Source organism: Megalops cyprinoides, chromosome 5 (assembly GCF_013368585.1).
Source record: "Megalops cyprinoides isolate fMegCyp1 chromosome 5, fMegCyp1.pri, whole genome shotgun sequence".
In the NCBI taxonomy this organism is placed as follows: domain Eukaryota; kingdom Metazoa; phylum Chordata; class Actinopteri; order Elopiformes; family Megalopidae; genus Megalops; species Megalops cyprinoides.
Genome location: NC_050587.1, coordinates 35,107,501 through 35,135,077, shown reverse-complemented (window position 1 = coordinate 35,135,077; position 27,577 = coordinate 35,107,501). Strand labels below are relative to the sequence as shown.

Here is a 27,577-nt window from a genome sequence, read left to right as displayed (position 1 = left end):
GGTTCGTTCACCAGGATCACGATCAGATGATCTCCGCTCTTCTGCTGAAACAAGCACCGGCGGCAGAATGGATGCTGGGTGCTGGAATTCTCCCTCTGCATTCCCCTTACACTGTGTGATTTCTGCTTTAAAGTAGGGCGGCAGTGTAGCACAGTGCTCAGGAGCATGGCTCATAACTGAAACGTTGCTGGTTTGACTCCCTGCTGGGGCACTGCTGCAGTTCCCTTGAGCAAGGTACTTAACCCACAATTGCCTCAGCAAATATCCAGCTGTATAAATGGGTAACATGTAAAGATTGTAACCCATGTAAGTCACTCTGGATAAGAGCATTTGCTAAATGACAATAATGTAATGTAATGTAATGTATGTTCAGCTGTAAGGTTTGCACAAGACACACACCTAGGCCAGTTTTGCTGCATGTGCTGCAGTTACTGTATCTGTTAAATGATCTGCATAGCAGATGTGTCATCCAAAATGAACTGAGAGAGTTCACATTTGTCATTTTTATTTTCCTCATTATAGGCTAATATTTTACGATAATGTGCAGTTTCAACAAGCTATTAGATTTGTGCCTGGGTTTTAGATGGTTCGGCATGGATGAACTGTTATCCTGTTTTTTTTCGAGGTGAGAATTATCCACAGTCCCACAGTCAGTGTTGGGCGATCAGTAGCACCATTTCATTCATAGCGACTTGCATAGCTTACAATTTTATACGTTACATGTTATGATTTTACATGTCATACATTTATGTACCTCCATTCCTTGATCAGTTTTTAGGAGTGCCGTAATTACCATGTCAGTTCATCTGTCAGGCAGATGGCTTTGGGCGAGACACAGCGTTTCGCAAGATGATGTATTAAACTTGCCTTCTTGATACCCCGCTGATTATGCATCTGGAGAATATTATATCAGCAGTGCATTTTATGACACTGCTAACATTTCCATTATAAAAGACCGCGTGTGCAAAGGAGATCGTGTTGCATTCTGAAGCAAACGCTGGGCTGCACAGGACATCCAAAAGGACGTTTTTTGGCCTTTTCCAGCTCTGCTTATCCAGCTGAGTGCCTTGTCTTTTACATAACCCCATGTCCTCATCTGAATGTCTGGTTTTGGAAGCGTCACCAACAGCCGCTGTCCTCGCGACCCTGGAAGGAATCCGCTAATTCCGTCATGTTTAGCGCCACTTCTTCAGGACATAAAAAAAAAAAAAAAACATGACGGTGGGATATTGCAGCCGAAAGAAAGCTTTGATCTGGCTCCACAGCTACAGAGGAAAGAGATCCTTATTGTCCACCATTTTCTGACTCCTAATTTCCCCCCTCGCCTCCTGATCGGGGAAACGGGTCCCGGTGCTCTCGGGCCGATTGCTTCTCAGTTGCAGCCGAGCCAGGACAGACCGGCGGCGTTTGAGAAATAGAATCCTCTCTCCCCGGGATGACAAACAGGTGGCCCTCTGGGAAGCGCTGTAATAAGATTTTATCTGGAGTGGGTGAAGCGTGTTTCCTATCACCAGCGTGTAGAGATGAAACGCTCCCAGCAGCAGCTGTGTGGAGCTGGGCTTAGGTCACGCGGCCTTTGCAAAAGGGCTTGTGCCATGGGGTCGGATCAGGATTGGAGCACTGTCACTTTGGGGGGGAAAAAAACCCTGCTTATGAATTAATCTGACTGCAGGTTGTGCTGGAAAACCATGTGCTATCAGCTGGTGGGTAAGGTCAAAGCCCTAATGCTTGTGAACTGTGCAGTAAATTTATGGGATAATCGGTGATATGTGGCAGAGGGCCAGCCAGACCAAGAGCCAGAGTCCAGAACCATCTATGACAGCTCTGTCACAGGGGGAATTAACAGAACCAGGCTTTTGGATCCTCCTGTTCCAGGCCAAGTGGGTGTCTGGTTTAGCGCCAGGGACATGGTGCAGGGCCCCGTCGCTCTGAACTGTGTGCCAGGCAGTGCCCCCAAAATCCCTTAATCTGCTGCTGAGAACTCCGCTAGGGGAATTATGGGTAGCACTGATGACACAGAGCCAATCATCTGACAGACATGCAGTAGATCATCAAATGGAAACCGGCACAGAGGCACAAATGGCTGGGTTTTTTTTTTCTTCAATCATCAGAGGTTTACCTTTTACCTGTGCATCTCACTGAGGCTTAAAATGAAGGATAAGTTTACCAGAACAAGTCAGTGTACATTAAAACATTAATCCCAGGGAAAACAGGTTAGGAAACCCACATACAAGAATACAGCAAATGCACAAAGGCAGGATATTACTAAACACTTACCCTCTGTTGTACTTTCTCATAGAGCAGGGGCTGTTTTAAAGTGCACCTAGGGCACTTAGCCAAAAAAACGATCCACGTTTCACCCCATTCTTGTTATTTTATGCTATCATGTTAGCTGAAGTTTGAAAATGAGCTGTGTTTTATATTCCACCTTGGGTTTATTAAAAATGAAGCCAATGAGCAGTAGAGAGGTGAGGATACCAAACACACATCAAGCTGATGGCCTTTCCAGGGCTCATTTATGAATATGCAGTGTGCCCATCCAACCACGTTCCCAGGGTTTCATTTTTGTTGAAAACATGCCTGTGGAAAACCAGCTCAATCTCCAACAGCAGAGTTAAGAATATTTCCTTAAGTGTGAAAATAATTCCCAAATCGCAATCCCAACCAGCACTAAAGACTTCCCATGACTTCCTGCCTTTGTCAGTGAGAGAGGGCATTCTAAAACTCTGATTGGTGGTGGTGCGAATAGCACTTCCTGCCTATAGGCTGCTGGTGGGCTTCTATGCCTGCCATCTCCCAGTTCATTAAACAGAATGAGAAAGCCTCCAGCCATAACCATTAAGAGTCTGACAGTTTGCGTGGTGCTCTTGGACAGGGTCTCCCAAATCTGGTCCTGGGGGCCCCTCAGCGTCCTCCCGTTTTCATTCCAGCCCAAATTGCCATCGCCAAAGTGTAACGAGCTGTTAATTGATCTGCAGTCTTAATTATCCATTCACCGTGATCTGCCCAATGATCTCTGAAGGCCACATTATTTCAGAAATAGATATGTGTGCTGCGAACTGTGAAGCATAAATGGCCTGTATTTATTGAAGGACTTACTAATCAAATGGATAAGTTCTCAGACAGCTAATTAATTAATTTTCTCTAATGTGCTGTCTGCCAGGGCCTTTAGAAAGAGGTTACTTTTGTCTGCTTTGGTTGATTGATTGACAGAGAAAGCATCACTCTTTAAATGCTGAAAGATTGGTCACCTGGCTACTTGAAACTAAACACCTGTCAGTGTAAGAGCTCGGGGACAGTGCAAATCAGTCAAACCTGTTTTTTTTTTAACTTCTGGAAAAGAAAAATCTCTGAAGAGCTTACTTATGTTTTCTGTCCCCAGCAAGGGGTTTGCTAGAACAAAAACCAACATATACAGACCTGTTCCAGGTATGCAACCTGTACTTAATTTCACTCTAACCAGCCCACCCATCTTGGATCTTAGGAAGCTGATGGTTTGACGAGACCTGGAAAATATGTTGGGTTGCAGCCCCCCCCCCCCCACTATGGAGTTGTGGAGCCCTGATTAAGAAGTTAGTCTTCATTGCTCTTCATCATTCACTCTCGTGATTGGCCAGAACCAGCCCCCAGCTGCCAGCTGCCGCGCTCACCCCACATTGCCGGGGCGACAACATGGGATTTGACACATGTGTGCAAACATTAGCTCACTTGTCCCAGCTGAAACGTCCACTATCCTGCCCCAGACAAGTGGGCTGTTAATATTGCATGGATGCCCTTTTGTTGATCTGGCAATTAACTCCTTGTCACATGCTGATGCTTGTGCAGCCATGCTTGTCTGCCAGTCCTGGGGGGGGGGGGGGGGGGGGTTGAGGATGAGAAAACAGAATCAGGCCTGTTTGGTGGGCAGCAGTGTGGTATAGTGGTAAGAAGCTGGCTTAGCAACCAAGAGGCTGCCAGTTTGACTCCCTGGCAGGGTGCTGCTGATGTACCATTAACCCAAGCTACTTAACCCAGATTGCTGTGGTTAATATCCACCTGCATAATTGGATGACTCTGTAATGTGGTTGTTGGGAAGATCTTTTAATTAGGCCCATTCGCAAAACAGCAAGGATGGGGCCAAGGTAGCTTCATTCAGGGCATCTGTTGTCAGGAATGAGTCCTCTCCAGGAAGGATATTGCCTTTTTAGGGAGGAATGAGGAGGTGGATCCTGTGTGGAGGTGGGTGGGGTGGGTGTGACCTGCTCAGCTGGGGTTCAGATTTTGGGGCCTCGCTACCATGGTGTCGCTACACTCCTCTGTTTTGATAAACCTCATCCCCTGGCACATGAAGAGCAGGAGCAGATGATGACTCAGATCTTAATCTGAGGTTAATGCAACAAAAATGTTATTTACTAGTTTTACTGCTGCTAAGAAAACTATTTTTCAGAATTGGATTGGAACCCCTGACATTTGCATGAAATCTTTCTGGATATAGTCTACTGAAAATTGCCAATCTTGTATGTATAACTGCTAGGCTTAATCAGGCTCAATCTTTCACTGTTTGTGGCATGGCACTCTTTATCATTAGACATAGAAGATTTTACTCAATACAAGACTTGAATTGTGATGATTGTTGCTTTTTTCAATCTGGTGAAGACTGGTGATATAGACTATCCAGTCTGAATGATAATTGTCTTATGAATACTTCCACTTTGTCTTCCTACTTATTCTTTACAGTAGCATTTTGTTTCTTGTTTTAAACAATAAAAAAAAAATTGATCACAAATAAAAAAGAGCTGGAACAGCACACAGACAGACAGACACGTAGGCATACAGACAGACAGAGAGACAGAAAGACAGGCAGACAGGCAGACAGGAACAGGGAGTGGTTCGGCAGTGTTGATTCTCACATCATCATCCTCATGTCGCCCGTGTGAAAGAGCTGATAACGGAGCGCTGGGTTGCCACGGTTGGTCGACTCCTGCAGGGAACCCAGGTGTGCGCAAGTTAGACCCCCCCTTGTTGGAGGAGGTGCAGAGCGCATGGTGTCTGTGGCTGCACAGCTGTGCGGAAGCAGGGGACGGCTGTGGGAATCAGCCAGGCGCATCGCTTTCATTCACCGAGCCTGCACCCGCGAGGAAAACAACCCCTCTGGGAACAGAGGGACAACATGTGTCACATCCTGCTCATTGGGAGCGAAGCTTCCACTGTTACCAGGAATACAGTCCCTTCCAGGGTGGCATTACAGATCCCTGCTTAACCAATGGGAGAGAACCTTACACTGTTAACAGCATTGCAGCCTATCCCAGCCTATCCCAGAGTGCCATTACAGAGTAACATTACGGAGCCGTGCGCAGACAGCGGGAGAGAACCTTACACTGTTACCAGCAGTACAGCCTATCCCAGAGTGCCATTACAGAGTAACATTACGGAGCCGTACGCAGACAGCGGGAGAGAACCTTACACTGTTACCAGCAGTACAGCCTATCCCAGAGTGCCATTACAGAGTAGCATTACGGAACCGTGCTTAAGAAACGGAAGAGAATCCGTTGCTATTACTAGCAATGCAGTCCCTGCCGAGTGACGTTACAGTATTGTGTTTAAGTATTGGGAGAGAACCCTCCACTTCTACCAACAAAACTTAATGTGTGGCATTACGGAGTGGCATTACAGAGTCTTGCTTAAGCACGTAGCCCAAAGCCCATAACCCAAAGGTTGCAGGTTTGAATCCCGTAATGTTGCACACTTAAGCAAGGTTGTGGCAAGCAAAACCTCTGTAGCTTCATATTTTAGAAAATGTAAGTCGAGAGTGATTGACTCCTTGCCATTTTACACAAAATTGCAGTCAATGTGCAAAACTCAAAGTTAACAATATCAATAACAATAAACCGTCTTTGTTTTCTCAAGGTAAAAGAGCGGAAAGTGCCGTGTTGCGTTTGGACGGAATTTTTGATCAACATCAGTTCCATTTGGGCAGCAGTCTGACTTAGTGGTTAGGGAAACAGGCCTCAGGCCAGGTTGTAAGTTGGACTTCTTTAAGAGACACCACTGTTGAACTTTTGAGGAAACTGCTCATTGGATTAAGGCTGAAATGTAAAAAATGCAAGCCACAATGTTTAATTCTTCCTGGATATAGATGTCTGCTAAGCAAATATTATAATGTAATAATATAATTTGTGTCAATATTAATGTTAAAATAAACATTTAGTTAAAGAGGTATTGTTAGCATATCACCAAATCTTGTCCTGTGCATTTTTATCTCTCTCTCATTGCTGTTTGAGAGGGTTGCTGTTCGCAACCACAGGGTTTTCTGGGGTTACGAAGAGTGCGTGATGTCTTTTTGGAACTTTCATTATTTTACTGCCCAGAGGCAGCAATGAAAGCACAGGCCAAACTGAAGTGCACGCCATCTCCCCCAAAATTTCAGTGGGCGCTGAACCATTAGCCAGAACAGCGATGGAAGCATCTTTTCACAGTTAAATGTTAGAGCTCTTTGAAATAAAAAAAAACACATTTATTAAATTAGGCCAAAATATCCTTGCTCATAAATGTATAGCTTGATGACAATACAATTAAGAAGTGAAGGCCACAATGGAATTTAGATCCATGGATCACGTTGCAGAATTACACAGACGCTGTCTGCCAGTACAGTTATGTGGTGACGGGGGCAGTGGAGTGGAGTGGAGAGGTGGTTTTAGCACCGAAATGCTGTGACCAGTATGTCTAAATTCATATTGCCACAGGTTTTCTGTAATCTGAAGCAGTCTCAGTACTTTTGAAAGGGCTTTGTCTGCCTGGGTCAGCCTTCAGTGAAAAGAGTGGCATGAAATGAGGCATTGGTGAGGCATTCATGATGAGTGTGGCAAGTTGGTCAGGTGTGAAAGATCCCGTTTTGCATGTGGAGCAGGGAGAAGGGGGGCGGGGTTTCATCAACACTGCCGATAGACACAGGGCAGCAACCTCACCTGGATATCTCTGTTTTCAGAGGGAGTAATCATTGCAGGCGCCCTCCCAACTAATCACAGCAATCAGAGGCGCATTGTGACGCTCTTACCCAGGGCTCTCCAGCATGACCTGCGGAGAGACAGAGAGAAAGAGAGAGGAAGAGAGAGGAAGAAATGCTCCTAACCATGCACAGAGTGAGAGAAGCAGAGTCCACTTTTTTTCCCTCCTGATAAGGAGAGTGAGAGACAGAGAGAAAGCGGGGAGAAAGAGGGAGGAAGAACCCTAATTCTAACCCTAACCCTAACCCAGTTCCGTGCAGAGTGAGAGAAGCAGAGACCGTTTTTCATCTCCAAGAAGGAGAGAGAGGGAGAGTGAGAAACATAGAGAAAGAGAGAGGAAGCAGCCTTCCCGTGATGCTGACTGACAGCATCAAGCTGTCCTCCTGGTGTTGTCCCTGCCCGCAAGGGGACAATCAACCGTATTTTGGAGGCCCCCCCACCCCACCCCTTCCCACTCGTATTACGCTCTGAGGACCCCCTCGGTTCCGCATGAGCGCGGCACCATCTGGAAGGCTCCAGAAACGCCCCCGCAAGCCCACTCGCACGTGACTCGTAGCCGCACTCAATCAATTTAAGCACCGCCCCATGTTTAACCCGGCAATTAGGCAGTAATACGAACAGGGAGGTGGGTCTCCGAGAGCACTGTTCACTTACAGCGGCAACGGGGGCATTTCACACACAGTGCGTCCGAATGTCCTCGTTAACTTACAGGCCTTCATTACACTCACAATGGCACAAAGGGACTGTTTTTCCCCATTTTCTTTTTTCTCTTCTCTCTTCCTGTTGCTTAGAAACAGATTTGCTTTGCCGACACATCTTCATGATCTTTCATTTAGAAGGCTGGTGTGTGGGTATTTGCTCGAAATGTCAATCATTGCTTTCCTCTTTCTGTTTCAGGTGATCTCGGCCCTGTCCAGAATCTCCCACCACAGCATCGCACAGATCAAAGGCATCAGGTACGTTCTTTACCTCCCCTGGCCCACCTGTATATCAACCTGCAGCTTTAAGATAAAATACTGTGATAATAATATAGTTCAGCTATGTAGCACCTTGCATGTAAGTGTACAGGCCAACTTGCTTCACTGAAGATAAAAATACTTCAGATGAGATAAAAAAGTGCTTCAGTGAGGAAGATAAAATGCTAAAAAGTCAAGTAAGCAGAAGTAATGAAAAGAATACGCTAAAGCAATAGACCTAACATAACATTTATGAACCCCCAGACAGCTTTTCTTGAAAACTGAATTATGAAAAGATTCAATCAATAAAAAGCAAAAGATCATTTTAAAAGATCAGACCCAAGATCAAACTACAGGTCTTTTAGTTATGGTCAAGAGCGCATCTCAAGACAATGTCTGAGGAATGTAGCAATGGAACATTTAGTGAGAAAATTTAAGCTAGAAGTTAGGAGTGTTAGAGTATGCACTCTCGATGTCATTTGTGAGTGCAGGCTGAGCCCTTTAGCATGGGTTATAGCCCAGTCATGACATCAGCCAATAGTGACCATGACTGGTGAATGAGTGAATTATTTCAGACCTCACCGATGCATGAAGAACACATCTGACAGCCACGATGGACATGACCCGATTACCTAAAATGACAAAAGTGCTTGACACACATCTGCACGCTGCCAGCAGTAAATTAGCCAAATATGGGCCCAGTCAAGCAGCGCTGTGAAATCAATGTTTCGAAACGCTGTTGGGTGTGGCCGGGGAACCAGAGCCATGACAAGCAATTTGCACACTTGTGCGGTCCGTGATAAACGTTCCAAATGTGAGGAGTGTGAGTGACGTGTGAAAAAAATGCATTTGGCAGCCGTACCGGGCGTATCCTACGGAGAAGCAAAAACCACACAGGACCAGAACAATGGAGGAAACAACATCAAAGCCATAGCCATGTATGAAAGCAAAATATAAAAAACATGCAGGCTGCTAAGAACATGTATCAGAGGATGTGTACTTCACGCTAACAGGCTTTTTTTTAGTTGTGAAATGCAGCTGATCGCAGGCACCATGAAAGGCACCCAGGATGCTACAATAAGAAATCAGGGAGAAGGGACAGTGTGAAGGTGCCTGTTTGAGCTTACTTCTATACAGTATACACCAGCCATGCAAGGGCATGCTGAATTAGTGTGTGCTTTTGAGGTCCAACTAAACACTTTCCCTGGGGTTCATTGTCAAATACTTGATGCCTTTTTCACGTAAAATATCAAATTCATTTTCAATCTTTGTGTCCATGTTCAGTGATAACTGTGAGGTGATCTACTGATCTTTTTACCATTCTGAACAGTAGGTCTTTACAGCGTAAGCCTTTCTGTATGAGTGGTTCAGTGATCCAGTTGGTCCGTTTCACGCACAGCAGTGATCCGATTGATCAAGAGGTTGCAGTGACCTGATTAGTCTGGCAGTGATATGATTGGTGTGTAGGATAATCCGGCAATGATGCCATTGGTCCGTGCTGGGTGTTTGTTTGTTTGCACGGTCTGTTTCTCGCGGGGGCCCCCGGTGACTGCACTGATGAAGCCTTTTATCCAGCCGGTAATGAGTTGATCGCCAGGGCCCATTAGGCGGGCTGCCAGATGGGTGAGGAGCGCCGGATTGAGACGCCGCCGCCGTAAATAACGCGGCGAAACGTGGCGGGAAGCGCCGCGCTCACCGCTTCCCATCCATCAGCTCTGTGTCTCCCCACCGACCAGCTGGGCTGAGCGTCGGCCTGGTTTGGGCTGGTCCCTCCATCACGTGCCAATCCCCCTAAACCATTACAGATAACCCCCTCTCTAACTGGGGCACTTAAGCGATGCCTTTTTGTATAGTACGTTAATAGTGTCATTATTGTGATCATTGTGATTGTGATAATTGCAGTGCAGGCTGTACAGCTTAAGTATGGTATCAGTTACTGTATCTCTGTATGGTGTATTAACTCGTGTTCATCAGTGTCCTGGTGTATTCTGTAGGCCTTATTATGCCTTATTACGTATGGATGTAGCTTTGCTTTGTAAGTCGCTCTAAATGAAAGTATATGTGAATAAATGTGAATGTATTCTCATGGGTGCGATGATGTGCACTGTATGAGATGTGGTTTGGCAAGGGTACATTAAAATGAAGTATATTCCAGTGTATGGATACATGAATTACCAATGATCATTTGGCAAAAACGTGAAAAATTATTTTTGTGTATTTTTTTTTCAATGTTCTGCTTAAAAGAAACCTTATACAGTGTGACTTGCATAACTTGCACTTACATATTATCAGTTTATAGAGCTGGATATTCACTGATGCAATTCACCTTTCTCAAGTCTACAACAATGATGCCATCTTGGCTTTAAAGCAGCAAATCAGCGCTTAGTAGTCGAGTTCTGCTGTGTCACCATTGAAGGGCGTGACGCGTGGCCTATGAAATTCAAGTCTGCTGCTGCCCCAGTCCCAGGCCTGGAAGTGGGTGTGTGTGATGTCACCGAAGGGTGTCGCTCTGCGGAGGAGGACTCACTGACTGTGAGGATCTGGGTTTGCATTCATACGGTGGATGCTTCTCCCAGTGCTTTACGGCTAAATCACAGAGCTGGATTCTGTTTGTGTGCCGAATGCTTCTAAGATGTTAAAGGGCTGAAAATATTACTCTTATTCATCTCTCACCCACTGACATTGTGCGGAGATTAACCTGCAGAAAGTACATCAGTCAGAGAGACTTGTGTTTCTCCAGTATTTCTTCAAAGGGGCCTTTGGCTGGTATGTGTTGCTGTGGTGACGGTCTATAGGCTTGCTAGAACTCAGATGTTTGCTTTTGTGATGCTCTAGCCTGCTTCCCTTCTGCCAAATATCTGCACCAGGTTCGCCCCTTATTCCCCTACACACACACACACACACACACACGTACACATACAACCATTTACGCACAAACAAATATGCATATGTACATGCACACATTCACACACACACACACACACACACACACACACACAAGGACATTCACACATAGGGGGTGTATAATAGAGCAGATATCCACACAGTTGTGCAGTTTGCTTGTGCTTGGCTGTGCGTCTGCGCTCTTGCACACAGATCAACGCTCACACAGCCCTCGCTGGCTCCACCGGGCCCTGGGGAACGGGGTCTCATTACACCCCCATCAGGAGCTCTGCTCAGGGGAAGGACGATGGAGGTCTAACGCTCCCATGGAGGACTGTCACTCCCCCTCACGTGCAGCCCTCTCCCGGGTAACAGAGCCTCACCAGGCAGCCAGCATTGCAGGGTCAACGCTCTGATTTCCTTAGCCTTCGTCTGTCCTATACCTAATCGTCTGTATGGATTTTTCTGTATGGAACTCGGGGGCAGATTCTTTGATGTTCCTGTACTAGCAGCGATGAGTGGTGCCATTGCCATCTCTCTCTGCAGTTTGACACGTCCTGGTCAATGTAGTGTGCAGGGCTTCAAGGCCAGCCCCACCCGCCTCTACATCCAGAGCCTCCACTCCCTCTCAGCCCATCAGCCACCACACACACACAGGTAACCCCTCAGTCCTTGTTACTCTGAGATACTCTACATCAGCGTTTCTCAAACCTCTCCTGGTGGCCCACTGACCTGCGTATCTTCCATCTATCGTTGCTGCTTGATTAAATCAGGTGTGCTCAGCTAATCAAAAGTGCCACTGATGAGTTCAGTCAGGTAGGCAGAGCAAGGATAGACAGAAGATCCGCAGGACAGTGGGCCGCCAGGAGTAGGATTGAGAAACACTGCTCTACATCATAACAACAGCATCGCTGATACTCTGTATCTTAACAGCACAATCACGAATACTCTAAATCATAACAGCAGTGTCACAGGTACTCTGCATCTTTACAGCAACATTACAAAGACAGTATACGTCTTCACCAGTTATTCAGCTGTAGGTGCTTCACATTTCAAGCTCTGTCTTTGTTGAAGCTGAAAGTGCTCTTGTTGACTGGCACGTGAACATCCTTGAAGGGGTGCAGTCTGAAAAATTTCAGCAATGCAGACAGCACCAGAACCTTCTGTCACCAACCAGAGCCTCCTAGATGGAGCAGGGAAGAAAACCAGGAGCTGAAAATCTGGTTTTGAAACAGAATACCTCTGGCAGCATCTTTGCAGCAGAGTTACAGGAAAATGAAACGGATCAATGCCCTGTGCAGAAGCCTGCCTGTCAGCCTGCGGGTTATGAGAGCAGAGAGGCAGAGCTTGAAGAGACTCAGTGAGACTCGGAGCTTGGAGAGGGGTATTGATCTGAGCAGGAGGAGGCCGCTCTCTGGTCCTGGATCAGCCGTCCTGCATTGTTAACAGCACAGTTATTTTGTGCTTTGTACCTGCATTGCATGAGTCTGACAGAGGCTCGTAGCTCTGCTGTGTGTACACAGAGGATTGATTATTTTCATGGGATCCAGGCATTTCTGTGGATAGATGCTGAGCTTCGGTTATAAAAGGACGTGCTCGCAATTGACAGGAAGGTTGTGGTGGCGGGCAATGTTGCCACAGGAAAGCAAAGCATTATATTGCATTACATTACTGGTATTTAGCAGATATCTTATCCAAAGTGACTTACATTGGTTACAATTTTTACGTGTTAAACATTTATACAGCTGGATATTTACTGAGGCAGCTCTGGGTTGAGTACCATGCCCAAGGGCGCAGCAGCAGTGCACCAGCAAGGAATTGAAGCGCCAACCTTTCAGTTACAAGTCCTGCTACTTAACCATTATGCTACACTGCCACCCCAAGACAGACAGACAGGGAAGACTTCTCCTTACTCCCTGTATGTGTCCCTGTATTGCCCTGGATCAGCAGTCTGCATGTGAAAGCCTTCAAACAATGACCCAAGCACTGATCAGAGATCAGCGTGGGGGATGAGGCTCTAGGGAACGAGCGTGGCTGGTTGGCATGTAGCCATGAGCTTGTATCGTTTAGCCCACTGCCCACCTCTCTTTTATCTTCCTCTGTTCCTCTCCTGCATTCCTCCCCATCCCTTCTCCCCTGTTCTCTCCCGCTCTTCCATGGTCTGAAGCCTCACGCCCACTGCAGTGCTCCTTTTGCCATTGAAGCAAGGGCAGCACTGTAGCAATAGGCAATAGGCAGTGAGCGCTCCACTGAGCTTCGCTCCGAGATCCAGTACACTTAGTCAGATTTACTACCCTTAATACTGCCTTTGTGGGACTGATTAACGCCGCCGAAACTGTTATTTGCCTCTAACGATCGCACTTTTATTGATTTTGCTTTTTTTCTTTTGAAATAGTCACGGAAGGGAAAGTCGATGCGCGCACAATGATTTCCACTTGATTTCCATCGGTTCACTTGATTAGCACGGTTAAGTAATGCGTTTGGAGTTGATTAAAGCTGTATTCATCGCGGCGGTTTCTGCTGAATTAAGAATGCCAGTATCCATTCCCCCAGAGGAGTAAGAGCTTCCCAAAGGGTTTGTGATGGTGGAAAATATGGCTTTTCAGCACAATATTAGCATGATATTATACTGTTTGTTCAGCAGACAGACTTCATCCACAGCTGTTTGCACCGCTTACCTGTATGTATCCTCCATTTATATGGTTGGATATTTGGTGAAGCCAGTACCTTGCTCAAAGTGCCCCTGGCCTGCAAACCTCTGCTTAAACATCCCGTTCCCTAACCCTAACGAAGCTCTTCTAAATGACAATGGTAGCTGTGGCAGAGTCATTGATGTTGGCCTTTTCCCACGTGTATTCTTATGTATCCTACAAGATTTTGGAGACAAGATTCACGTCATTGTAACACTATGCATGAACCATCCATGTTTACTTTCAGCTTAAACTGTGCAATTACTTTACATTAGCATGTAAAAAAGAATCATAGGAAGTAACAAATTGCATGAACAATGTAGTCAAATATTATTTTCATCTGGGAATGTTGTTAGCCTGGTCTGACAGTGTTGCTCATTTAAATTGGGTACACTTATGTTTTATTGCATGGAAGTCACTCTGGATAAAAGCATCTGCTAAATGCATGTAGTTTAATGCAATGTATTTTATTTACTTGTCATTCAATGGATATTAAATAGATATTTGTCTTCAATTGTATGAAAGTGACCCCATTTTTTTCCACAATCAGGGACCCAAGAACCCCAGGGTTGGCCATCTTTGCCTTAAGCAAGGCTTGTAGGGGTCAGAGGTCACAGAGGTCCCTGTAACATCACAAACCTCATAGCCTGGTGCCCAATGGCGTCTCTGTGCCCGAGCTGCTGGGCAGTGCTGTCCTCATTAAGGCCACCCTCATTAGCCGCCCGCCTGCTCCAGCAGAACACCAGCAGCATTCAAGAGGAGCACGTCTAACATGTCCGCAGGGGGAGCGGATAGACCTCTGTTGGTCCTGGTGTGCTGAGTCTCATCATTACTTCCGCTGCATCAAGGAGCCTTATCAAGTTTAAATAGACCAAATCAGACAGACAGTTTCTGAACTCTAACTCTCAGTCCATCTAACAGTCCCTCTCAGCATATTATATGTATATGTACATACACACATATTCACATAAATAAAATTCACATCCTTCCTGTATATACATATATAAATCTGTGCCAACATTCAGTACACTGCAGAATACCTGTGATTGGATTGGTGGACACAAGGAGCCACGTCTGTGGAACGATGACAGTTTTGCCCCAGTCTTTCGCACGCCTATAAACCAAAGCCGACACGATCTGCCCGTTTCACCGCGGAGGGTGAACGCTTTATGACCACACTATCACAAAACCCGAGCTCCATTTTTAACCACAAGCACAGGTAGCGCTGCTCTCTGGAAACATTGGCCCGTCTGCCGCCTAGAGAGTCTGGAATGTAGGTTTGATTTTCTTCCGCCCGATGAAGCCCTTCCAGAACCGCGGTGGCACAGGTGTGTCACTGTGCCCGCCATTACTCAGAGGGGTCACCGAGGGGATGGCTCAGCTCTCGCACTTATTTCCGTTTCGTGCCTGCAGGGGGCACACAGGTGGCCCAGCAGAGTGCAGGGGCACACTGCATGCTCCTCTGAGTTTGCGTGGGTTTAGAGAGCAGTGGCAGCCATCAAAGGGCACCTTAGCTAGTTTTGTCAGCGAGGAAGGCCCAGATTTCGAACGCACTGAGCACTTTATGTGGCGGCTTTATGAGTCACAAGCTGCCTTTATGAGGGCCATAGGCTTGTCTGATTGCTGTGTCAAGCCTAACACTTTCCCCAGGGGTTCCTCTTCACATGCTTTTTACCCTGGAAACATAAAATATATTTCAAGCTCCAGTGTGGTGTACATGCTCAATAATTCTTGTAAGGTGTAAAGCTTGCTTGTCTGCTACCTCCAGCTTAACATTTCCCTGGGGTTCCTTTTCAAATACTTTTGCCCAAAAACATCAAGTTATTTTCAAGCTGAAGTCTGATGTACATGTTCAGTGGCACTTGTAAAGTGCTGATGATTTTTTTTTTTTGTGAAACCTCCCCAGGTGCTCTTTAGCAGAGTACACCCCTCAGTGTGGGGCTCTCATTTACATTTACATCTATTCATTTGGCAGATGCTTTTATCCAAAGTGACTTACAAGTGAGGCAGAGTACAACACAAGCAAAAAGCCATAAGGAGTCAACAATATTAGAAGCGCTGCATGACCAGGTTTCAATGGTTGGCCACACAAGGTACAAGCTAGCTGGTAGAGCTAACAAGTGTGTTAAACCATTACATTACATTTTTATAGTTTAGTAGCAAACAGTTTTGAGACATGAGAAGTTCCTTTAGTGGGTAGTGTTTCAGGTGCTCAGGTGAGAGCAGAAGAGTTGTGTCTTCAGATGGTTCTTGAAGAAAAAGAGTGAAAGTTCATTCCACCATTGTGGGACAACGGCGGAGAAAGCTCTGGATAGTGAATTTTAGCTGCAATGTGGCGGGACCACCAGGCGCTGTTTGGTAGCACCAGGCTCTCCATGGTCTCAATGTGGTTTCACCCATTTTCAGGAAGCCGCCAGTGTGCTCTTTAACGGTGCCCGCAGGCGGGGTGTGTGTGTGTGTGTAGTGTAAACTCTCTGCTGCCTGTCATGGTCCTCCCGGTGCCCAGAGAATCGCCGTGAGTGACACTGCTGTACTCTTCGTATTGTGTGAATAGGGGTTTTCGGTGTAAGTGTAGGGGCCACATTTGGGTCGTAACAGAAGTCAAGGTCAGTCGTATGTCCCACAGCAGGCTCAACTGGCCATATTTATAGGATTTCATGTTTGTCCGTATGCTGACACTGAGTGGATTAGAGGGGATGGACAGGGATATAAATGTCTGCTCTGTGTTCTAGGCCCTTCCCGGCGGAGGACACCGCGCTGAATGAGGATGATGTGTACCGCAGCTTGGAGGAGCTGGCAGAGTAAGTGACGCCACAGATTCTCTAACAATTATGACCACATATCCAACTATGCATACCTGCAATCAAAGATTCTCTATTGCTTGTGACAAGATATCTGACTCTGTGTGACCGCCATCAAAGATTATCACTTGTGACAAGATATCCTGCTCTGCGTACCTGACATCAAAGATTCCCTATTGCTTGTCACAAGATATGCGATTCTGGGTACCTGCCATCAAAGATTCCTGACTCTGCTGCTGTAGATGTGAAAGCGTGGGCTTCCAGAACCGACTCGTTAGAAGCAACAGGAGCTCCTTTCGCTGTGCCGGGAAGAAAGACATAGTGCCCGCTCTCCCCGGCGTTGAAAAGTCTCTGCCGACACACCCGTCTCGGGGGCCAGAAAAGCTCTGGATCCCGGCACGTTCGCGTCACCTTGTTTACACATACGCCGACATCCAAAGCGGCTCAGCCGGGGGTTTCCATGGCGACACGTGTGCGGTGGCGGGCGTCTGAGCGCACAGCGTGAGGGAAGGATCCTCAGAGAGAGAGCTGCCGGTGACAGCGCCCATTGCCTCTGATTAATGTAAAATAATTAGGTGTTCCATCCAGATAGGTGCCATTTATCACCGAGCGCAAAAAACCATCCAGTGGAGTGACAGGCCCCATCTCCCCGCTGCCTCATGAATAAATTACGCTCCTGTTATGTCTGTGAATGCCAAGAAGCAAAAGCTAAGTTCACAGATCTGAGCTTAGCAAACTAAAGCTACATGATGCCCTTTTCAAACAGGAGTGGAGTGTACGGCTACATGGAAAAAAACGTTTTCATTGGTAGCTTTATCATTATTTTTCCAGCCCTTTTTATTAGTTGTATCAAAACTGAAACTCTTTATGAAAGAGACTTTTAAGTGGCCTCGAGGGGAATTATGGCAAAGCCAGAAGCCATCTGTGCTGAATTCACACGATAACACTTACTCTGAACCTTGGTCAGCACACTTTCGTCTGATTAGAATATTGTAGGTGTGAAGAGGATTCATTCATTTTAGAGATTGGTAAAAAGGGTCCGTTGTTCATAAAATCTGAGGTGACAAAAGCTCCATGAAAATGCTGGAAAATTGCCCTGATTATGAGCCTGCTACTATACAAGCAACCGTGAGCTGGAACTTTTCTGTCCATGGCAAGAAAATAGCTGGCTACCATAGTGTTGCTGTGTTTCATGGCCCTGCACCCCAACATCATGTTTGGTGGAGGTTTGAGTAGACAGGTCACACTGACAGGTGCAAAACCAAAACTGTGACACCTTTTCTATTGAAAATGTGGTTGTCATTTCACACTGATGTCTCAGAAAAGCAGTGTATGACAGTGGTCAGGGCAGCGGTTTAGAGTAGGCAATGGTCCAAGCAGCAATGCGGAGCAGGAGCCAGACAAGCTGCATAGGATAGTGGTCAAAGCAGCAGTCTGGAGCAGTGGTCAGAGCAGGAATGTATGAGTCAAGCCTCAAGACCAGCCATGGGTTACATTATACCACTACTGTACTGTGCAGGGATACTTACCTGACATTACCTGGCAAAATTACATGAATTTTAATCAGGTTGGACAAATGACAGAATTAGAGAGCATATTTAGGGAGCACTGTACAGTTTATTAAAATTTCCATACATGGTGTAGTTGTCCTTTTTTTGAATGTGAGATGGTATGCACCTTCTGCTCAAACTTTGTTCATTAATTTGTGCGGTTTAAATATTATGTCAAGGTTAATTGCAACAGAAGCCCAAGATGTGATCAGATGCGACACTACCTGGTGACTCTGCGCCCGTGGGCAATTGAAAGGGGCGGTAGCAGAACAGAAGGTGTGTGTGTGTGTGCACACCTGGGGCAGCGTCTATTAAGGGTAATCTTTCAGACTAATCTCCGTGCGGGCCCACTCCCCGCAGGCTCGTAATGTGAATTCCCCCGCGACGCTCCGCATTTGCCATATTTAAAACTTCCATCCAGCAGCTGGCAAAGCGTGAAATGGAGCCATCGGGCACGGCCGCCAAGCGGCAGTCAGACCTCCGGCGCAAATCTCTGTAGCATTCTAGCTTTTCCTTTGAGAGCCACCGTGTTGTAACCTCTGTGGTCACCAGGAAACCCAGCACTCAGCACCCCATTCCTCAGTTTTACGAGTGCCGTACGGAATGATGGACAACCATCTTTTGCCGAGTCGGTTTGCGGCTACACTGTGTGCTATGAACTGAACGCGGAACCAAATAAAAAAAAAAAAAAACAAAACATTCTAACCTCCTGGCCTCGGAAATATTAATAAACGCCAAAAGGATTTATAAGCTTTGCTTTTGGGTCTGTAGCATGTCATTTGCTTTTTAGGAGTAAGTGTTATGGAATGGGTCCCTCCGGCGGCGCGAGTGTGGAAACAGATAGCAGCGTCCTGCCGCAAATTGAGCGTAGAGGAGAAATGGAAATGATTTTTTGGAAACGTTTGTAGGGCCCCCATCTCGTGTTAGTGTAGGCGCTCCTGGGACTGTCTGGGCAGGGAGGCCCTTGGGCGGTGGAGAGGTCGGGGGGGGGGGGGCGTTCAGCAGAATGGGGGAACTGGTTGAGAGCGGGGTTTTCCCCTTGGGAGTGTCTCGCCTCTCTCTCCTCAGAGTGGAGTTGGATCAAAGGGGAGCTAGGCCCACTGTGCTACTCTGGAAATCATGTTTATTTCAGATAAATGGGGTTACCATGAAAATCATGTTTATTCAAGACAACTGGGCCTATCCTGGAAATTATGTTGCTCCCACAGAAACAGTATTACTCTAAACAGCTTGTTCATTGTAGATAATTGGTGCTCCCCTATGAAATTGTGTTGTTCTGACAGATACAGTGTAGTGCTGATGTGAATCTTTGCTAAATCTGATAGATATGGAGCTGGATCAGAGGAAAACGAGGCTATCATGGACATCTTGTTTATTTGAATTAATTGGTGCCGCCCTGGAAATCTTGTTGTTTGCGGAGAAACAGTGCCACTCTGGAAGGCCGGTTCATTGTAGATAATTGGTGCTACCATGGAAATCTTGTTGATCTGAGAGATGCATTGTAGAGCTGACGTGAAAATCTTTTTAAGTGCGAGAGATACGGTGCAAATCTCAGAGGTCCACTTCATCTGAGAAATGTATGCACCAGTAGTGTTGAGTCTTGAGAGGAAGCACCCTGGAAATCTCCGAGAGCAACAGTCCAGTACCTCCAGTGCAGAAATGCAGCTGCATTCAGAAGGCTGGCTGCCGTCAGGCAGCATGTGGTTTGAAGCTGTCGGTAACAGGGGAGGGTCTGCTCAGAAAGGATTTTCCAGCCGCCAAAAACAGGGTGGATTTATTTTACCATCGGGCCAAAACAATCATCCCGCTGAATCGTTTTTTTTTCTCTTCCTTTTCCCTCACTAATGCAGCTCCTTCTGCTGTTGGGTCCATTTGCATATCCGTGCATGTGACGGCATGCGGATCCGATCATTACCGCGGTGACCTTCTGCAGTAATTTCGCCCTGGTTCCCTCCATCTTCACTGAGGAGTGAAATCAAACCGCTGAGACCGGGGGGGGGGGGGGAGTGGGGAGGAGTAATGAGGCATATTGTTTTTCAGTTTGTTTTCTTGTTCACCCCGCTCCTCGAAGTCAAGGATCTGCTCAGCAGAAATCAAGCTGAGTGCAGCACTCAGAGGCCGGCTCGGGAGCTCCTGGCTGCCGGCCCAAAAATAGCCGCCAGCGACTCTCCTTCGAAACGTTCGGGTCTCGGAGGATTGCTGTGTGTGACAGGTGGCCTGTCGCTGCGATGTTTCCTAATGATGCTGCAGCCATGGCACTTAAGGACCAGACCAGGGCAGAGTGGAGATGCCTGTGACAGCAGATGAAAAATCTGCACTTTATACCTCCAGTCCTGCAGGGGGCACTGTAGCGAGGCAGGGCTGCTCTTGTCTCAGCTTTTGTCTGTTTGTTTCACCTCCACAGGGGGTTTCCACCTACCCCTGTCACAGCCATCTCTCTCTCACAGCAATGAAAGATTATCGGGTCATTTTTGTGCATTTTGATTGACAGGGAGGCCAAGCTGACCCACGGTGGCTGGAACAATTCAAAGGGGTGGGGACTTTTAGCCATGTGGGAGCAACACTGCCCGCAGTACAAGGGGACCAGGGTTCAATTGCTGGTCAATGTCCACTCACACATCACATACACCGCCCAGCTGTCTGTGATCTAAATTCCACCAGACAGGGTCATCTAAATCTACTTCAGAGAGGACACAGCAGCTGGGGTTGAGGTGGGGGGACTGTTGAAGGTGTCAGAGAACAGATTCATTCAAATGTTAGACCAAACGACTTTAGAAGAGGCTGAGCGTCCAGCGACCGGGTCACAGTGACCCGGTGGGACTGTGGAGGCCTGCCCCCCTGTCCTGGTCCACACAAGGGCACGGCTGTCCTGGGAATGGGGGGGGGGCAGGGGGTGTCTGTGGTCTCAGCATCATGGCCTCACACATCCCCACTCATCGCGTGCTAAAGCAGCAAGCCTCTCCTGTCCACGCTGTATGTAATCAGACAGAAAGTACTCCAGTGATTCCCTGGGCCAGGAGGCACAGACAGCCAGGCAGTCACACAGGGAACATGCCAACAGGCATGCGTGTCCCTGCACAAACCTCGCAGGCGTCTGTGTACTCTCTCATGTACTGTACAGAGAGATGCTCTCTCATACACGCAAACCTCGGACACATCCATGCACTGTCCTGCACTGTACACACAGACTCACATAGAAACCTCACACTCATCTATGTACTCTCTGAGACCAGGCTGACTCTCTCATATACAGTACAGAGAGACACTCTCTCACACACACACAAACCTCACACACATCTATACACTTTGTCATGTACAGAGAATACTCTCACACAAACCTCAGATACATCTATGTACACTCTCATGTACTGTACAGAAACACACTCTCTCACACTCACGTTCTCCTATACACTGCACAGAGAGACCCTATCTACAAAGACATACTCTCACACACATCTACATACCCTCACATACTGTACAGAGAGACACTGGTACACACACAAACCTCACACACATGTATGTACTCTTCCATATACTGTACAGAGAGAGACATTCTCACACACAAATCTCACACACATCTATGTACTCACTTATGTACAGGACGAACCTCACACATCTATACACACTCATATACTGCACAGAGATATACTCTCTCACACGCAACCCTATCTATATACAGTTGTGTACTGTACAAAGAGCCATACATTCAGAGACACACACACACACACTCGAACATACACACCCACCGCTAGCTATGTACACTCCAACACAAATTCTTTTTCTTTCTATACAGACACTTATATACACTCACAGAAACACAACAGAGACATACAGATCCTCTTTCTCAAACCAATAAACATGCACAAACACACGGAACAGCCTATACTCACACATACACCGTACAGAGACATACATACACCATTCACAGACAGACACACACAGGCTCTCTCTCCCACACACTCAAAAATATGCACATGCACAGATAGAGATTGAGACACACATACTCTGTTCAGTTCTCACATGCACACACACACACACACGCACACACACACACACACAGGCACACAACATTCATCTAATGTCTCTCTTGAGGAGTTTTTAGGGAGGATAAAGGCGGTCTAATTTTGTGCTTGAGTTCAGATTGCTAATTAGAATCTTCCTTTTTTTAAAAGGATGTCACGAAAACAGCTCCGTTTTCTGTGAGAGCTATCCGAGGCTTGGTGGACACTCACACAAAAACTCACAGCACGCACAGCGAAAACGAACCATATTAATTCAACTGGGGGGGGCTGCCTCCCCAAGAGTGAACCCCCCCCCCAAAACCTCCATTAAAGCCTGAAACATTTCCTTCTGCAGTGTGACAGGCTCCCCTAAAACATTTGATCCAGGCCCAGACAATTTCCTCACATTTTTTCTCTTGTCACTGCTCTCCCTCACCATCACATCCCATAATAAGCATATGAAATGTCACACATAATCATGTTGACAATAGAGCAAATTCGGTCTCACTGTCCCTAATGAACAGCGCGGCGCGCTCTGACGGGAGGCCATGTCCCACAGCGCAAACTGCTCTGCGCCAAATTCACTTTTATTGTATAAAAAGGGTAGAATATTTTTTTAAGAGGAATCATGATTTGGCCCTGTTTTTTTTTAGGCTAAGCTGTTTCTTGTTCTTTAATTGAAAGAGGAGGTCACTCAGTCAAAGAGTTCTGTGGGTGCGGAGTGTGTGTGTGGGGGGGGGGGGGGGGGTATTGGTGAGCGTGGAAGAGCCTGACCTCTGGAGACTGCAGTGCCTTGCGGAGTTACAGTCAGTGTGTGACCAGTGGGTCGGGTGTCACACCACACACAACCTGCACCAAATCATAATGCAACATTGACTGCAGGCTGGACGATTCACACACTGTACGCTCAGTACAGGTGGAGTACTGCAGTGCCCTCAGCACCCACGGGTAACACACATAGCTGCCAGTCAGTGCTCCGCCCTTGGATTCGACACCACAACCCACCGAATCCAGACCCCTCACCACCGCGGTGCATTGTGAAGTGTCGGCACAGCACTGCAAGGCGGGCAGAAAAAGGCAGAGGGACGTGCGAGAAGAGGAAGGCCTGGTTTATCACAATTTGTGCCTGACATATTAAGGGTAGAGCACATCAAAGGCTTTGTGAGGGAGAAAAAAAGGAAGTGAATAGAATTACCTTTTTTTCAGGATTCATTAGTGCCAGGATTTTGTGTTGTGAATAGTTCCATTTTCCTTTCCTGATTTGAACGAGTGTGGGGTTTTTTTTTTAACACACTATTCATGTTGTTTTTTCTTTCCGGTGCCTCTGCGGTATGCGGAACCCTCTGGCATTCTAATTTGTAGCATGAGGATGTTTTTCTTGTACTTCCTTAAGCAGTGGTTTTGTTTATTAATATTAATATTATGTGGGCTGTAAAATAAACACGTTTTGAATTTTACATCATTAATATTTATGTTTTTCCCCCCAAAAGTACTGATGGGGTGAGCCGTGATGCGATGGGCATGGCATGTCTTTTCATGGCATGCGAGTTTCCGTCCTCTGTGTTGTCTGTCTGCAGTTTTAGCCCCGGGGGGGGGGGGGGCACTCAGGACCGCAACATGTGACAGACGCAGCGTACCCCAAAAATGCAGGAGAACAGTTTCACCCTCAGAGTGTCTGAAGGATCTGAAAGGGGGTGAAAATAAATGTTACATTTTACTGCATTTCTTTGTTTAGCTCACACTATCACCCAGGGGTGGTGACACACAGTACAGTAAATTGTGTGTGCTTTATCTGTTTATGCAGCTAAATATTCATGCAAATACACTGCCTGAGAACAGAACCACAGGGATTTAAACTGGCAACATCCTCTTGAGAGGTCTAGTCACCTAACTGGCACTCAACATTGCATCTCAAAGCGCTTTCTATAAAATACTTCCGAAATATGAAGATCTGTAGAAACCGAGTTTCTGATTGACCTTAGCCTTCACCTTGACGTCAGCTCAGCAGAGATTTCCCACAGGGAAATGGCTGCAGTGCCTTTTGTTTGCCGCCGCTAAGGTATAGCCTTTCAGTTAACAGGAAATGAATTGGACTCGTAATCTCATAAGAGGGTGAAGTGAATCACTGGCAGACACAGGCTCCTGGGTGTTAAGTTTTTGCGCGTGTTTGTTTTTTTGTGTGTGTGCGTGTGTTTGTTTTCCACGGTAGAAAGCATAAAAGAGGACACCCGATGCTGAGTGTCCATTAAGCCTTTGTGTATTCTCCTGGTGGGCATTATGAACGGCTCTCTGTTTGTTACTGTTATTGTTACAGCCGTGGAAACGGGCCCAGGGCAGCTCAGGCTGAAACTGAGATGATAAAGCAAGCCGCATCATTAGACGGCTGGGTCCACCGCCAGGGCGAGTGAAGGTGATTGTGAGGAGGGCTGTCAAGCTGTCCGTTCCGCTGCGTACTGGGTCGGAGTCACCCACCGCGCCAAGCGGGGAACCTGCCGGATAGTGACGCGCCGCATGTCCGTCACGCCGGTTCGAGGGCACAAGGAGAAGGGTTAAACTGTCACAGCACTGGCCCGGAGAGGAGGAGAAGGGAGCGTCATGGGATCTCGTCAGGGAAACATGTCAGAGAGGTGACGCGGGTGTCCAGTCATATCAGGGACTGTCTGCTCGCAGTCTGCCCTCGCTGACCTTGTCCCGAAAGACCCCTGTTCCGCCTGTCATTAGAGCATGCACACAGCCCCACTCGCTCCCAGACTGACATTATTATGTTACCGTTCTGTACCATGCCCAGAGCTCATCCTGCTGATGGAATCCTTACCCTCAGAGCTCCGTCCCTGACACACATAGCCCCTCCCCCTGTTGTCAGAGCTCCACCCCCTGTCCAATGTCTCCACCAAACAGATGGCATATATTTACAGTTGTGTACACCTGAGTTCATGCCGTGGGACTCATGTAAAGTCATATTTTTTTTGGCTTCAACACACAAAATCATTTCTAATTTCTGAGTATTATGTGTACGTATTCTGCATGTACAACGGCGATCGTATTGCAAAATGCAAAGCAAGCCTGCGGTGGTTTCAGTTCAAAAATGCCACCCTTTCAGGAGCTGCTGACACAAAAGAAAGAAAAAACTATTAGTCATTTACAACGCATAGGGAAAGTGGAGGACAGACCAGGGAGCAGAGCAGTCATGACTGTTTACCTGCAGGTGACACCATATTGAGGGTTCTCCGCTGTTTCTCTTTTGCTATGAGCACTTGAAAACTCAAAGACAGATTGGTGTGTGGTACTGCACCATCTCTCTGAAGGGCTGTAGTGTAGCGTAGTGGTAAGGAGCAGGGCTTGTAACCAAAAGGTTGCTCTTTTGATTCCCTGCTGGGGCAATTCTGCTATACCAGTACAAGGTACTTAACCCAGAATTGCTTCAATAAATATCCATAACATCTGAAAAACTGAAACCTATGTAAGTCACCCTGGATGAGAGCGCCTGATAAGTGACAATAATGTAATGTAATGTAAGGACCCCTCCACAGAGCTCCACCTCCCATTGCCAAAGCTCCAACCCTTAAGGTTTCATCTGTACCAATTAAACGTGAGTCATCAGACTGCTGTAGAGACTGGGTTCAGTTCATTCCCAGAGGGAGACCATTCTCTTTTCTAACCTGAGGTGTTTCCCATGGCTGGTTTTCAGTGGTCAGCACTGGTCAGGTAATTCGCTTTTCTCTGGACTCTCTCCAGCGAGCATGACGTCGGGGAGGATGATATCTACGACTGCGTGCCCTGCGAGGATGATGGAGACGACATCTACGAGGACATCATCAAGGTGGAAGTTCGACAGCCCATGGTGAGAGAGGCCTATGCTTCCTGGCTGGCGTTCTACTTCATCAAAGCAATGCATTCTCCAAAGCTATGCCAATCTGTCATACAAAATATATCATTTTACATGCTCACCTTTCCTAGAAATGCAGAGTTATTTATTATTATTTTTCATTGTTATTATTATTCCTCACTGGAGGATCCCATCCAGGGTGATGAGTTCCAAGTGACATTAATACATGCATGTATGCAGTAATACATGCAGTATCAGAAACTGTAAGAAGTCAAGCACAAAAATGATGCCAGTATGGGCTCACAGGCACAATGAAAATCCAACATAAAATTTAAATTTCCTCTTTCATAAAGGTACTGTATATAGACGAGTCTGCTCAGACAATGGACTCCCACAGATTTTATCACAACGCATTTGAATGAGAAAACACATGTCTTGCTAACCAAGGCATGGCACCCCCTGGAATCACAGCAGATTTTGCAAGTGACAAACACATGGTACACCTTTTGTCAGCTTGTCTGCGTGTGTTGAAATGACATCTGTTGCTTTGATCTCTTTATGCTGCAGATCAGATATATGCAGGTAAGCGATGAACGATGTTACGCTTATTGCAGAGACTGTGATGTGCCCTTTGTCATTTCTCTCCTGTTTCACCATAATGCCCCACTCATTGCTGACAAAAATCTTAACCTCCGCAGAATCGGTGGTTATGTTATTGTGCCCAGCACACAGCAGGATTGTAAGTCACAATTGGTCACAATTGGTCACTCGTTCCTCTCCTGACGAGCCATGCCTCCTCCATTGGGGAGCAGAGTTTTACCCCTCGCTGCGATCTGTCGACCTGCACTTACAGTAGTGCTCCTTCCACCCCGTCTCCTCATTCGCGACCCCCATGTTCATCATCGTGAGGCGGCACACGGCTGCCATCACCCAGCGGAAATGCGGTTGCTAGGTCTGCACGTAACCCGACGCTACAGCAACTTGCAGGCTAGCACAGTGAAACGCCACTTGAACCAGATGTACTCGATCACAGACAAAACTTAAGCAGCACGACATGTATCGAAGGCTTTTCTTGCATGCCACTTCCTAAATGGATCGCCTGGGTCAATATCAGTGATCCAGAAAGGCTTGTGACGTTATTTATTGATCTCACTTTTTTTTTTAGCAGGAAACGTTAATGCAGGGGTAAAAGAGCAATCAATATTATTAATACCTTTTTTTTCCTGTTGCCTAGATGTTAAAACTGCCAAACCCATAATGCTGCTACTTACCCTGTTTACACCTTATCCAGGTGTTGGATTTCACATCTTTGCACCCATCACCCATCACGGCCAATCTTTGTGAAATGAGTCTCTTTTTAAAGCAGTGATCCAGTCTTTCAGTAACAATAGCAGCTGTTCCCTGAGCAAGCCAGCATTTGCGCTGTTTGTTTTCCTTGTTTTGACATAATGAAATTATTGTTTTCTCTTACAAATTCACACGGAGGCAGGCGGGCCTACCTTGGCTCTAGTTGTCTGCAGGCCCAGATGTTAGGGGATGTAAACCCCCAGATCATCGGGGCCTAGCTCTGAGCCAGAACAGGCCTTTCTGCTAGTGTTTATGTCACTGTTTTTAGAGCATGGTCTAATCACTTCTGTTAAGGAACTTGACCCAGCAATTAAGTGGAACCATAAGTATGAAATTATATTTTGATTATAGCAATTACTATATTTTACAAATTTACTGCATTTCACTAAAGGTATTGAGCATAGTGTAAGTTAGTATTTTTCACTCCTAGATCAATGAATGCTCTCAGTTTGATGCACGGGCTGAAACTGTCATTCCCGCATAGTGTGCCTGTTTACAGAACAGCCCCTCCGTTAGGCTTGTGTCAGCGTCTCGCGCCGA

General features: G+C 46.6%; 1 protein-coding gene across 1 annotated transcript in view; it reads left to right on the top strand.

Moving 5' to 3' along the window:
• Positions 1 to 27,577, top strand: part of LOC118777879 (guanine nucleotide exchange factor VAV2-like) — a 172,895-nt gene that overhangs the window by 114,887 nt on the left and 30,431 nt on the right. Inside the window, exons 3-6 of the mRNA XM_036529114.1 lie at positions 7,881 to 7,939; positions 16,245 to 16,313; positions 25,600 to 25,705; positions 26,258 to 26,272. Coding sequence (XP_036385007.1) covers positions 7,881 to 7,939; positions 16,245 to 16,313; positions 25,600 to 25,705; positions 26,258 to 26,272 — 249 coding nt within the window. The remainder of the gene's footprint in view (positions 1 to 7,880; positions 7,940 to 16,244; positions 16,314 to 25,599; positions 25,706 to 26,257; positions 26,273 to 27,577) is intronic.